General features: G+C 35.7%; 1 protein-coding gene across 1 annotated transcript in view; it reads left to right on the top strand.

Moving 5' to 3' along the window:
* SNX7 (sorting nexin 7) overlaps positions 1-15,638 on the top strand; it is a 101,094-nt gene that overhangs the window by 63,258 nt on the left and 22,198 nt on the right. The window contains exon 8 of the mRNA XM_077746099.1: positions 11,756-11,908. Coding sequence (XP_077602225.1) covers positions 11,756-11,908 — 153 coding nt within the window. The remainder of the gene's footprint in view (positions 1-11,755; positions 11,909-15,638) is intronic.

Here is a 15,638-nt window from a genome sequence, read left to right as displayed (position 1 = left end):
TGTACTGGAGATTCTAAATTTTAATTGTGCTGTATGTATGTCCTTACTAGTGTACTTGCACGTGGAGACAGTGAGGGGGTGAGGAAAAGGATGCTTACTTGCCACTAGTGCTAGATTATAATGTAAGGCATAAGTGATGAAAGATGGATGGCTGAATAGTCAGTGAGGGTGATTCTTAGAGACGTAAGTGAAATCTCCCCTAGACTGCTCCTTAGCAGTGATAGATCACAGTGATTGAGGAAAGTTGGACTGGCAGTTTCTTCCATCATCCTGGCAGCTATTCCTGGAGAAATAGGCTGTGAGGAAGCTGCTTTCTCAATCTGTAATTTTTATAAATGATACTTTGACAAAATTGTTGGTAATCATGGCAATTAACTCCCCTAGAATTATCATGCCAAAGTATATTAATTATTTATTAAATATATAGTTCAACAGTCAAGCAGATTTGCTTCTAACATGCATTTTAATGTAGTATGTAATTCAAACATTTTTACCAAAAGAGTTACTTTCTTTGATGTAGGAAAGGTGGAACATATACCCCAGTCATCTGAGAGAGACCCATTAATGAGCAAAGTAAGCTCAAATTTTTTTAAGCTCTTCTGATTTGAAGTTTTATTTGCATATCACTACTCCATGTTATGTTTGTGTTAATTTAAGAATGTCTTTATATGATCTCCATAAAATAACTATCCACGTAAAATATCATAAAAGATTATGCCGTGTTTATTCATGACTATTCAGAGAAGCAATTCCCTGGACCATCCTTGAGTGTTAATGTGGATATAGGAATCCCAATTTGAGAAACATAGATTAAGGCATTCCATATCGGTCTCATCATGAAACTGTATCAGAATTGAGAGAATTTTCTGATTTTAGGTAGATTGTCTCTATGAAATCAGTATGTCAAAAAATGAGTGAGAAAAGAAGGAAAATAGTTCTCACAGGGGCACTAGACCTAACATAGTAGTTGGTATATAGTAAGTGTTCAACAAATAGCTGTTGACTGGAGTAATACGGTTCCTAAAAACTAATAACCACTATCTGATAGATAAGAAAAACTAAAGGCCTAAGAAAATGTTTGGGGTATGGAGGGAGGGGGAGGGAAGAAAATGTTTGGAAATATGATGGATCCTCTTAAGTTGCTGAAAAGGTATTTTTAGTTACTAGGAAGTATACTCTAAAGTGTCTTCAGGGTCAGGGGAGAAAAAGGTCTGTTTGCATCTTTTGTTTTAGGGTTTTACCATTTCATAATTACCAAGATACTAATATTCCTTGGTTAAAGTGGGATAATTTATTAATGGGACATGGCAACCTATTTCCTTAAAATGTAGGTAATTTTTGGATGCTTCTTGGCCCCACCCATCTGATTTGGAGGAGGGCCTGATAGAATGGCCTTACTTAGAATTTTTGGCCTGCTACGTTGTACATTCTGGCCATGGCACTCTCAGATATATTGGGTTTTGGAATGAGCTTTCTGAGCCATTAACAGAGTGCCTCTTTGTTTTTCTTATGATTGTTGTTTCTTTTTTTATGCAGGTTCTCAGTAAATATTCTCTAATACAGTACACGTGAGTGAGCCCAGCAGATTCATTCATCATATTTCTGAAACACTGAGACTAATCCTTTCAGAGTGCCACTCTAACCCTAACATGTGCTAAATGCTTAGGTCCCAGGTTCTTTGCTAACATAGTATTTAAAAAAATCCTATTAGGTAGGTATTCTCTTCCTCCTCATATTACAGATGAGCAAACTGCAGACTTATTATTAAGGAGCCTATTATACATGTGTGTGATTATGAAGTTTTTAAAATTCAGGACAAGAAAATGGGAAGAGCCCAAACCAATGTATTAATACCCTGAGGCAACCAAGAAAGATGAAATGTTACTTCTTCAGAGTGAAACTGCCTAAATAGACAGTACATGTGGCATCCAGGTCAATCTAGATGCAAAAGCGTATCTTGTTGTTAGGAAGCAGGGAACTTGTCACTAAGGCAGGTCGCTCTCCCTTGTAGCAAGTACCTGTCTTGCCTCCCACATGCAGCAGAGGACTGGACATACAGAAATGTTCTGGAAATGAGGTTATTACCCTATCTGGGTTGATAACAATTTGATAGTTTACTTCTCTATATCAATGCTTAGCTTAATTCCATCAAGTGGATATTTAGTACAGTAAGGATAGTTACTGGATGTAAAGACATTTCATTTTTTAAAGGAATTTTTGAATTTAGATGTCCTTGATTTCTTAAACTTTAGTTTGGAAAGTACTTTCTTATTTTATAAAATAGAACAAACTTATTGATAGGCTGTAAGACAATTGGTAAAATAAAATAAGAGGGGATGCCTAGTGCATTGTGGGTCTTAAACCCCTACTATATCATAAACTCCCAATGACAGGGACCTTCCGTCTTGTATTCATGCCTGTGCTGAGCCAATGGCTGCCACATAGTAAGCACTTAAACATTTTTTGAATGAATGTTTACTTTAATACTTTATTTGTCCTTCTATCTTATTGAGGACAATAAAAAACTGCATTTTATAAGAGAATAAAAGTTTAAGGAGCACAGATAAATAAAATTTAGGGGACAGGAATATTAAAAAAAAAAAAACCACAACTTAGATTGAGTTTGCCAAACAATTCAGGAGGAAAAAAAAATTATTGAGAATTGGTCCAAGGCTATTGAGAGTATAGTGTTTCAAGGATCCACATTATATACAAATTCTATTTTTGTTAAATTACCAGAAACTTAGGCCAGCTAGATTTGGGCTAAAGAAAGCTACCCCTAACACTTATAGAGAAAATGAAATGAGGTGCCGTATGTCAGCACAGGACCTGATGGGAGTAGGTACTCAGAAATGTTAAGTTAGACGGCACATACTAGGAATCTGCTATGTGCTAGGTACATGCAAGTACACAGCTCCCTTTCCTAACTGCACTCTTCATTGTGACTTGAAGACACCTCTCGTGAATTCGCCTCCTTTTCTTACTACCAGGCCATCCTTGATCGTGTTTGAGACAAAGAGAAGAAAGATGGTCTAAAGGCTTTCACTACTGTAAAGGAGTTAGGACTCTGTCATCTCCTTGATAACAATGGTGATTTCACTCAGCTTGCTGGGGAGATAGTCTCCATTTTTTGTGTCCATCCCTCTAAAAGCTAATTGCTCTTTTTCATAGCCCTTGCCAAACCCAGAGCTATTCTAAAGTAATTCCTAAATAGCTGTACTTTCCTGCTAGAAAGTCCAAAGAAGCTCTCAAAATCCATTTGTGGGAGAACATAGGCTAGCTAAGCAAATTCAATGGAATAATGGTTATTTCTGTTAGTAAACTTAAAAGTTCTTGCCTCAGTAATGGAAATGTATTGAGAGAAACAGCATCAAGAGATCAAATTTAAGTCTTAAGAGCAAAAAGCCTACCCAGTCATCTTTAAATACACTTTAATTTCTAAAAAGAAAAGCCCACTTATTTTCAAATGTTTATATTTGATGAGTATACAAGTAATGCCATTTTATAAATTTATTTCCAGATTTTGTTTATTGTAAAATATTTATGGGGTATGTTATGTTCAACAACTTATTTTTTAAAGCTATATAGCTTTTTAAAATTTAAAAATTTATTTATTTTTGGAGAGAGAGAGAACACAAGCGAGAGAGGAGCAGAGAAAGAGGGAGAGAGAGGATCTCAAGCAGGCTCTGTGCTGTCTATGTAGAGCCCAATTCAGGGCTCAACTCACAAACTGTGAGATCATGACCTGAGCCAAAACCAAGAGTTTTATCAACTCTTAGAGCTTAACCAACTGAGGTGCCCCAACATTATTTTTATATTTTTAATATCTTATTTGCTACCCTAACTTTGTGAGAATACATTCCACATCTGTAATACTTTCTTTATAAAGAAATATTTCTTTATATTAAAATATAATTTCCACGATCACATTTTGTTACAAGGAAAAAATTATTACAGAATTCTAAAACGTACCCAGTTGTATTTTTTATAAAGTTACCAAAATACTATTTTATAGAATTAATTTTTTTCCTTTCCTATTTCACTCAATAATTTGGTTAAAAAATTGCTAATAGACCTTATTTCATGGATTTCTATAACTTCTCTAATGGTAGATCCATTTCTGATGGTTGTAATTAATGGTATTTACTTGCAAATTTAAATTTATAAAAGCAATAGAAAATTAAAATCTATAACATCTATAAATGTAAATATTTATTAATATANGGGTTTCTGGATTGGTTTCACCTGAAGTCAGCTATGAAGGAATGAGGAAAGAAACCTCCAATGTCGTTAAGTGAGTTTGAGGAATTGAGTGCACCTATGGTTGCATTAGCAGATATATGTGTCAGAAATTGAGTAACTTAAAAATAGTATAATAGTCTACAGTTGTAAAAATGGTCCATAGGCCTATGTCAGTAAAATGTAGGTTTTCTTTTCTATCATAATGAATGATCCACATAGATTCATCCAGATTATTTTACCTACTTTCCCATATGCCCTGTGACAAACACTCACAATATGATGACCAGGGTTCAAGCTGTAGCTGGTGTTGATGGAACCCAGTGCATCCATTCATGGTTGTTTTTACCATTAGACTAGTCTCTAGATAACCTTGAACAACATCAAAGAAACAGAACAAGGCCAACCTAACAGAAGAAAGCTCCCTTCAGCTGAATCTAGAATACCTCCAAGTTGATGGGATATGATATGAACCTTATGCATCTTTTATTCTTCTACTTGACACAGACTGTACTTTTCATGAAAAAGAATTAAATATTGAAAGAGTAATTAAATATCACTTTAACACACAATATGTTGATGTTAATGGTAGACTTACTATTTTTACTGTGATTACTATATTTTTTTCTTTTTCTTCTTTGTTATTCCCTTTAATTTTTTCCTCTGTGACTTTGTCTCAGGGATCAGCACATTTTTCTTTCACTTTGTAAGAATTCTTAGTGAAACATGTCACAAAGTTGCCAATGTTTGGTCATGTTCCCCTTTCAGGAAAAATAGTTTTTAACTAGAAAACAATTAAAGATTTAATTTTAACTTCTTTCTAGAACAAAGGAAAAGTCCAAATGTAGGAATCCTGCTTTTTGTAAAATTTCTTTAGCTGCAAGTACCTCAAGAAAGTATGTGCTCAGTAGATGGTTTCTACTCTTCAAACATCTACCATGTGCCTTAACCATAGTAGGCAAGAAACAAACAATTATGAACTTAGTAAATAAAGACTGTCATCTTTTCAGTATGTAACTCTCAGAAGGTGTTTCTTGATGTTGAACCACTTCTGAACGACCTTCCTTTCCTAACGGGAATCTTTTGCTATTTTTCATATCAAATGTCTCATAGTTCAGTCACTATACATGTGACATTTCCTGAAGACTTGATTCTTTTTCTTTTTTAAGTTTACTTATTGATTTTGAGAAAGAGAGAGAGAGAGAGAGAGCAAGCAAGCAAAGAAGGGGCAGATAGAGGAGAGAGAGAATCCCGAGGAGGCTCCATATTGTCAGTGTGGAGCCGGATGTGGGACTCAAACTCACAAACCATGAGATCATGACCTGAGCTGAGAACAAGAGTCAGATGCTTAACCGACTGAGCCACCCAGGTGCCCCGAAACTTGATTCTTCTATAGGTACACTAACCTAAAGTTTCTATTTAATTCAGTTTCAGTGACATTTGAATTACTTACTTTAAACCAGTAAAATGTTTTATGGTTTTCTGAAAATCTTGAAAGCATAGTGCTATAAAACAATTGATTTTATCAAAGGAGGATATGGGGGAAAAATAGAACCAGGTTTATATATTTATGTGTTTTAATGAGTAAGATTAGGCACTTATTTTGCAGGAGCAATAATTTTTAGCAGTTTTCAAATGAACCACATCACTATTTTTTGTTCTAGAATTCTAAGGCAATGTAAGCATCATTAAAATATAAAGCCAAAACCTTTGCTAATAAAGGTCTTGCCCAAAAGATAGGGAATATACATCAGCTGCACTTAGATGCAGAGCACTTCTCTGGGTATTTTTCTTATAGTTTTATTTCTCCTCCACAAACATATAGTTCTAAGTTTTCATTATTGAAAGTAGTTAGCTGTGTTTGTATATAATTGGTGTGTCCTTCTCCCCGCCCTGCTTGCCCAAATTACCCAAATTACTAGAGCAAAGTCACTTTGGAAGTTTCAGAGCTTAAGTGTGATACCCCACCTGTTCTTCCAGTTAATTGTAGCAAAACAGACTTTTCTCCCCGTGCCCACATATTGTCATTTGAGAAACCCTGCTGATTCTCTCTCCCAGCATTTACATTTTCTCCTGAAGGACCCCTGTATCAGAAATCTGACTTTGTTACTACTGTCCCCAGGTCCTTTCCTTTCCTAAGCCCTCCTCAGTTATTTCACTTGTCTTTTTTAAAGGAATAGAATGAATAAAATGATACAGTATGCAGTTTTGTCTTGTTTCTGATATTAGAGGAAAAGCCTTCAATTTTTCACCACTCAGTGTGATGTTAACTGTGGGTTTGTCATATATGGCATTTATTATGTTGAGGTACATTCCTTCCATATCTACTTTGTTGAGAGTTTTTATCATAAATAGATGTTGGATTTTGTCTAATGCTTTTTCTGCATCTATTGAGATCATTACATGATTTTTAATCCTTTGTCTTTTTAATGTAGTATATCATATTGATTGATGCAACCATTCTTTCATCTCTGGAGTAAACCCCACCTGATCATGGGATATGATCCTTTTTTTAATGTGTTTTTGAATTTCTTTTACTAATATTTTGTGAAGGATTTTACATCTATATTCATCAGGGATATTGGCCTGTAATTTTCTTTTTTTCTGGTATTTTTGCCCAGCTGCTCAGTCAGCTGTCAGTTCCTCAGGAGGAACTGCTCTGTATATAGATACAGACTCAGTGTGTCTGTAGGAGGAGACGAGTTCATGGTCCGCCTGCACTGCCTGTTATCTTAGTTCCTAACACAACCTAGATGGATGCTAAGTGAATGCTGCTGGATGAGTGAAGGAGTAGGGATGAACCAGGTCCTCCTTAGTATTTTTCATTGTGTCTTCATGATGCCAGTGCAGATTAACTGGTTTCCTTTTGCCTCTCCTCCTTCCTTTCTCTTTTAGCCATCCCTGTATATTTCTGACTTAGGAAATATGGCTCTGTTCTGGTCAAAAACTTTTAGTGACTTACCATTCATTTCCTGCAGAACCCATTTCATGCTCAATATCATTTAAGCCCTGTAAGCAGTGAATGTTCAATCAGCCTGCCCTGCAGTATTTCTTGTTTCTGCTTGCCCACCTTCAGACTCCAAACCTACCTCTTATCCATTCTGTTGTCGCAGTCCATAGCATGCCACCTCTGTGGTTTTGTTTATGCCTTACCTTCATCCAGGCATTTCTTCCCCAGCCCCTGCCTACTAAATTGGCATTCAAAATGTCCCCTATCCCAATCAGAATTAATCCTTCATTCTGTATCTTTCTATACCACTTTAATTTTTCCTCCATTGTGGTATATATCACGTTCTGCTTTGTATTATAGCTTTAGTTTTTATTTCATTTTTGCATATGTGTATTCTTTATTTTTTTAAGTTTATTTATTTATTTTGAGAGAGAGAGAGAGCTAAAGAGAGTGCATGAGTGAGAGAGGGACAAAGAGGGAGAGAGAGAGAAAGCAAATCCCAAGTAGGCTCTGCACCATCAGTTTGAGGAGCCCAATGTGGGGCTTGAACTCACCAACCATGAGATCATGACCTGAGGCAAAATCAAGAGTTGGACACTCAGCCTATTGGGCCACCCAGGTGCCCCTGCATGTGTGTATTCTAATAGATTATAGACTCCTTGAGTTAAATGTGAATCATTTCAACCTTGAAATACAAAGGCAAACTAGCTTGGTGCTATTTAATCAGTGTGGAAAACACATGGGCTTTGACTTAGGCTGACTTTTGTTTGAATCTCTGTTATGCCACAAAAAGCTATGAGATCTCTCATTTTTTTCTTCTACTTTCCTAACTTGTAAAAGGAAGATAATACTACCAAATTTGCAACACTATTATGCAGATTAAATGAAATAATACATGTAAAGTATATAGCTTAATGCAATGGCCCATGGCAGAAATGGAGTAAATGGTTATTATTGTTGTTGTTGTTACTGGTACTATAGTAGGAAGTCACTTTTGGAGAAAGATTTTGTTTTGTTTGCCTGAGCTCTTAGTATTAATGGTTTTCATTTAATTGCATGGCTAATTTCTAGCTGAATATAACTGAAGCTAGAAATTACCCATTAGCCTTGNTTATTACTTATTTTGCTATTACAGCATTTTCCTGGCAAAAAGGGTTGCTTGCTTCTTGAGCTTTTCCACTAACAGAGGGCCACATCGCTTCTAGGATTTGTAAAAACAATTATTTAAGCTTTAATCCTTTTTAATTCAATCTTTTCTGTGCTATTTTATAGTAGAGAAAGTGAATTGAATTTCTTGCTTCTTGAGTTATTGGAACCTGCTGTGGGGCTAGAGAGACAACGAGGTGCTAGAGGGGCTTCTTTGGCCTGCGGGGTTCTAACACATCTTACCCTCCCACTTGGGTTAACTTTCATTGACTGTATAAGTCCAAAGCCTGGATGACACCATCTGAATCCGTAGTTCCTTATACCAAGAAACTAGCTAAAATTGAAGTCAACTAGGAGAAAGGATATATTATGCTTTTGTAAATTATTAGGAGAGATATAGTCCAGCTCATTCTCCATTTGAATTAGATGTTTTGTGTTTATTATTAATTAGAGTTTCCTAGAATTGAAATTATGGGAAGATGATTCAGTGTGGGGAAATACCTAATGTCTCTTTTCTCCTTTTTCAACTAAAGTAATGATGAAATAATCAAAGAAAGAAAAATTACTCATATATAGTTATGAAAAATGATAAGAATTGATCATATTTATTTAAAGCATATGCATCATCTTCCATAATGGTAAGAAAAGATTGAGAACTAGCACTAGAAATTAACCTAAGACCTAGACCCTGGCAGAGGAAACAATACTTCCAGAGATTAAAATGCTGGAATAGGAGAGGGAATCAACTTCATTTTCACCAGTTGATGATGATGGTGGTGGTGATGGTGGTGGTCATAGTGGTGGTGGTGATGGTGGTGATGGTAATACATGACATTTAATAGGCAAATTGTCAGGCACTGTGTAAGTCAATTAGTGTTCAATATTCCATGGATCTAAAATCCCTATGTCATAGGTATTTTCATATTCATTTTACAGTTGAAGAAACTAGGGCTTCAAGAGCTAGTCTTATCCAAGGGCACATAGCGTGTAAAGACGGAAGTGGAACTTAAACTGAATTCTGTCTGACCTATCATCAGTCTTCTTAATCCCAGTGCTGTGCTGATAAGGCTACAACTGTTTCTGTAGGTGAGAGTGAGGTCAGAGAACAGGACAGAACTTCTCTACTAGCTTTCAGTCACAGCAGAAGCACCAGCCAGCCAGACCACCACTTCCATGGGTTTTTATGAGGGGGAGTTGCAGATTCACAAACGGAAAACTATGTTGTAAACCCCTTATGGCAGGGACATCATGTTAAACTGTTAGGAAGGGAAGACAGATATAATATATGATTCAGATACTCTGTTTCCTAAAGCCAATTTTAGTAGAGCAGTCTGCCAGCAATCCCATTCCAGTGCATAACAATTTTAGACTGCAAAAGCTAAGTAGAGGAGAATAATAGTGCACTCACAGTTGGTGTAGGTACCTCCTGATCCTATGTAAGAGAGACATTATGCTACTAATTTTTATCTGATTATGAAAATGACATGATTCCATCCAACAACGCAGAGGAGTGAAGTTCTCTAACCAGCCCCTAAGTTTTTTCCAGCAGACCAAGATCGCGTTTGGGTTTGGCCTTTCAGTAGTTTTACTCTTTGCTTATCCCCTAACATCCACCATCAGACATCATGTTAACATCCCGTTAACAACTCATTAGGTAGATTCTTTAAGATTTAACAAAATAATCACCCCAAAGAATACACATGCTTACAAAGTAATAAATGGCCTCCTTGGGATAGTTTACAAACAAAACAATGTAAAATAATATCGCACTCCCCCTCCAAAAAAAACCCACAGAAGTCAACCTTACTACTGAAATAGATCTCCCATAATCAAAGATTTATATAATACCAAATATCTATTCTTAGGAAATAAAAACAAATATGGCTGCAATGAAATAAAGGCAGAAAAGTGAAATTCCATAGCAATAATAATAATGATGATGATGATATTAGAGTAATAATTCACATAAGCATTAGAAGCAAAATAACATTTTTATTCTAAGACATTTTTTGATTTCAACATCTCTGAAATGTGGGTCTTCTTTAATAATGGTCTCTTTCAAATACTTTCAGTCACACCACAACGGTAATGATGATGCCCCTTTTAAGACTTGAGAGAGATGGCATCATTTCTGCATGAAATTTCCTGGCTTTAGATCTCACTCAGTAAAATCCAAGAACCCTCACCAAAAACTACATGGCTCAGTAAGACCTGGTCACCTGTTCCTTATGTGACTTCATCTCTTAGACCCTTCTCTTTTTTGTTCACTCCACTGTATGCTACAGCCATGCGAGTCTCCATGTTATTCTTGGACCATCCAGGCATGCTTCCACCTCCCGTCTGTTGCCCTTGTTATTTCTTCTGCCAGGAATGATTTTTCTACTGAGAACCCCTATGGTTCACTCTCTTGTTGACTGAAGATATTTAATCAAATGATACTTTCTTATTTAGGCTTTCGCCTGTCATCTTGTGAAATTGCATCGTCATGTTTCCCTGTCTACCTTTCTGCTTCATTTTTATTTTTAGCCTAAATTTTCAATTGATTGTCCCTATTTCATTTATCTTGCTTTTTGTTTGTCTTTCCCCATTTGAGTATAAGCTCTGGTAAAAGCAGGGATTTTTGTCTGTTGTCTTCCTACTGTATCTCCAAGTCCTAGAAAAATGCCTGGTGCAGAGAAGGCACTTAATAAATATATGCTGAATATATGAATAAATATATATGTAAATATGTATAAATATATAATTTATAAATACACAAAATACAAAACAATAAATTGATGAATTACATGCTCGAAGGTTGGTGGGTGAGGCGGTGAGGAGGTGTAACTATCACGCTAAGCCTGTCTAATGACGTATGGACTAGGTGTTAAGCATCTTGAAATCCAAACCTGCTTCTGTTATTACTTTGGTGAAATTTGTCAAGTTAATCCCCTGGGCCTCCAGGTTGGACTGCATAATCTGAATGAATTTAGTAACCGGTCAGTTAATTGATCTTTCTAGTAAAAACAATTGAAAAATGAAGCCCAGGAATAGGAAGTGGGTGAATGAAACCATACCTTTTAACAAAAATATTATCACCGTAAACAGTAGTGGTAGTGAGAGTTAGTGCAAAAGAATTTTAAGGTAACTTATAGTTCAAGTTCCTCTGTTTTATAAATAGTGACATCTAAGCCCAAGGTTTGACGGACTTAGCCAAGGTCAAATGCTAATTGCTGGTTGATCTTAGAACTCCACTCAGCATCTCTGGCTGAATCCAGTCTTCTTTTTACTATAACTGATTATTACACATGGTAAGTGCTAGTGACTTTCCAAAGAATTATTCTTAAGATGTTTTAATATAATGTTCAGCTTAGATTTGATGAATTCATTTAGTAACAGGAATACATAGATCAATTTATCTCTCTTTGTGATCTAATTCAGCTTACAGAAGAGATTGGAAAACTTGAAGATAAAGTGGAATGCGCTAATAATGCCCTGAAAGCAGATTGGGAAAGATGGAGACATAATATGCAAAATGATATCAAGTCAGCATTTACGGATATGGCTGAGGAGAACATCCACTATTATGAACAGGTAATTAGTGATATGTAATATTGCTTCATTTTATGAAAGTTATCCTCTCTTTTACTTTCTATCTGTCCTTTGTTGAAAGTCTAGTAAAGAACCACGTATCACATTCAAAAGCCTCCTTGGTGGCTCAGTGCCAATGGAGTTGCCAGTTAATTGAGTAATGCTGAACCCCCCCACTGAAACAAATGTGTTTATGTGGAGGAAGGATGGAGAGTCTCCTTCTTACACAGCATGCCCCAGGTGCCTAATTTGAGCCTTGATGTGGGGAAGAATTATGCTACCATTTTGTTTTGTTTGTTTTCCCCACAGTTTCTTATTTTGGAAGGATTTGAATTTTTTAAAGCATCTTACAATGCTTGCCACTGAATCACCTATCTTCCCTCGTCCTCTCCCTTTCTTATGTTATAAAGTATTTACAACGTGAGAAAAGTACCAGAGGTTTAAGTGAGCAGAAAATCAAATCAGGTCCTGTACATTACTAATTTCCCTGCCATTTCCACCTTGACTTCTATAGCTGTTCAAACCTCAACAAAGAGCATGCTATTCTCCTTTATTTTTAAGTTCAAAATAGAACCTAGTCATCCTTTTGCTTTTCAAATGATTGTTTTTTATCTTTTTTTTTTTTTCACAACTAACAGTTCCCCAATGTAGTTGTCATTTTAAATGAATTTTATACTATCCTTTTTTTTTTTTTTTTAAATCTAGCTTATTCTAAACATACTTTTCCTAGCAGGTACATTTTCAACATCTTTAACTTTATCTCTGGCTAAATTAATGACTGTATGAAATTGATACATTTATGCTCAATAGTCTATAGTGCATGCCAGTTTAATGCTATAAAATATTGTATATTTTGAAAAGATTAACTATTTTCATTAAGTAAGAGTTACTTAAGCCTCTGCTTCCAACAGACACTGTGCTGGGCCCTGCAGAGACCATAGCATGCAGGATAATCACAGTGCCTTTCCTATGTAGGCAGAGTCACCAAGGGAAACAGCCAGTTAATACAAAAGATTATAATAAGGTTTAATACATTCTAGCACAGAAAGACATTACAAGGGCATCTAACCTAATCTAAAAGGAATGAGGAAAGTTCTGCAGAGGATGTGGTTGAGACCTGAATGATGAGTAAGAAGTAGGTAGATAAAAATGTGAGAAAGAGTTCCAGTCAGAAAAAATACATGCAGAAAATCCTAGAAGTGTGAGAACATGTTCAAATAACTGAGGCTCTTTTCTGGAGGTTGGAGAAGCAGAGGTCATGTTGAGTTGAAAAATGAGGTTTGTAGAGGAGGAAAATGTTTTCCTGAACCCTCTGAGGGTCCCTACCTGGGTCTGAAATTAAAGTGACAGAGATAAATTGACAGGAGAAAAGCATACAAACTGATTTAATGTGAGTTCTTTGTGACACAGAAGCCTTCCTGAGGACATAGAGTCTAAGAAGCAGACGTGAGTATTTTATGCTAGGTCTGCTGCAGAGTGGGCAGTCATGTAGAAACATGGTAGATTAAGGAGTATGAAGTGTGTATAATAAACTGGGGGAAACTTGACAAGAGCTGTTTGTTAGGTGTCTTCTCTATGTTCCTTTCCTTTGATAAGGACCTTCCTTTCTTCTAGCTATAAGGAGAGCACCTCTCATATGAGGGTTTTATCACCTGCACCAGGGGATAAGGGTTATGGAAGATCAAAGTGACCTTCCTGCCTCTGCCATAGTCTCTGACTCCTTCAGCCTAAAATATCCAAACACCAAGGTGCCCTATTTTGCTGCCGTTTGACCTGAACCACACTATGCTGAAGAGGGTGTCGTAGTACAAGTCTTTTATTTTTCATTCTAAGGGAAATAGGAAAGGCCACTGAATTTTCATCAGGGAAGTGACAATATTTATCAGATTTGCCTTTTAGAAAGGTCACTTTGGCTTTTATGGCTCAGAGTGAAACAAAACTGGATGCGAGGAGACTTAAGAGAGAGTGTTGCAGTACTGGACAGAGATGAGCACTGACATCGGGATTTCATGGTGCTGGCCTAGAGACTCAAGTGATTGCAAAGATCATTTTCTCTCCTTAATTCTTTTATTCTGCATTAACAACCTTAAGTAAATTCAAGTATCTCAAAGGAATTTCCCATGAGTCTCAGATTTTGAAATGATTTAAACTCTTTTGTTGAGGGGCCCCTGGGTGGCTCATTTGGTTAAGCGTCCAACTCTTGATTTCAGCTCAGGACATGATCTCTCAGTTCATGAGATTGAGCCCCATGTTGGGCTCTGTGCTAGCAGTGCAGAGCCTGCTTGGGATTCTCTTTTTCCCTCTTTCTGCTCCTCTCTCCCTCGCATGCACATTCTTTCTCACTCTCTCTCAAAATAAATAAATAAGCTTAAAAAAATAAAAATAGAAAACAAAAATGAATAAATTTTTTTTGTTGAATGATTTATTACCACTTAACTATTTAAATCCACAAAAATAACTTTCTCTCTACGTTACAACCTGTCCATTCTGATGTCACAGAATTGTTATGACAGTCAACCAAAATAATTTATGGAAAATGCCTCAAAAATTAAAATATGCAATATACTATAGGTAATTATAGTTGTAAAACATAAGTATATTTTAGAGTGTAAAAATCACATGACAGATACACTGACTATATTTTCCTTTAAATGATAGGATCTGCAAGCTTTTTTTCTAAGTTTGAAAATGTTCGTGGCAATTCCACTGAACTCCAACTAAAATGTTTGGGTTTTGACTCTACCTGTCACATAAATTCATACTTTTGTCAGTCTCATAGACTGATTTCAAATTATATAAAATATTGTTTTGTTAGAAACCGTTAAATTAGCATCACTGTGTCATATTGCTAGTTTTGTTCTTCACAGCAGTTTAATATCAGTATGTTTTTAACTCTTCCTCCAAGTGAATTATATTTATAAATGTTACGAAAAATGTATCAAGTGTACTGCATTCTTAGATGTATAACTTTGAGGGAATTTTTCTTTAAATTCAAAAAACCCCTGCAGCGTCAATTATTTGTTTTTTTTTTTTCCTGAGTGAATAACTTTTAACTGATTTGCTATATCAGTCCAAGCATAATTAGGAAGTTGGAGCCCTTAAATAATCAAGGCTTTCTAATTAGCACACAGACTGTGTGTCCTGAAACAGTAACAGTCTGCTGTTATCTGTTAACTTCAGAATCTCTTAGTTATACAGAGAAGTGAAATGTTCCAGAATCTTTCCATTTCCTTTTTAATTTAATCACATTCTTGCGGAAATACCTCCTTTTTCATCAACGTTTGCAAATATAAATTCCAAAAGGGGTTTGTTCCTAGTATGATAGATGAATTGGGGTATAAACATTTGCCTTTGGACTTGTTTTATGAAGTAAAATGGTCACAGCTTATTTATAACTTAAAATTTAAATAGCTAAGTGACAGGAAAATCAGATTATGGAGACATGGGTCTGTATTAGAAGATAGCTATTGTCATAATGAAATGTAGTCCTTAGATGTGTGAATTTATCTGGAGATGGCACCAAATATAAAACAGGCATTTCCACATAAACTCTAAGTAAGTAAAATAAAGTTATTTTCATTTTGTCCTATAAGACCAATAACTAAGAATAAATATGAGTTATTTTAAAAAACAAGAATTAATAAGACACTACAGCAAAAAATCCAGTTGAACATGGGTGAATAATTTCAAAGTGTATGGGTACCCAAATAACCAACGAAAATTATTTCCTGAT

This window comes from Crocuta crocuta, unplaced genomic scaffold (genome assembly GCF_008692635.1).
Source record: "Crocuta crocuta isolate KB4526 unplaced genomic scaffold, BGI_CrCroc_1.0 scaffold48, whole genome shotgun sequence".
NCBI lineage: Eukaryota > Metazoa > Chordata > Mammalia > Carnivora > Hyaenidae > Crocuta > Crocuta crocuta.
The sequence above is the reverse complement of the archived record's forward strand: the minus strand, read 5'-3'. Positions and strand labels throughout refer to the sequence as shown.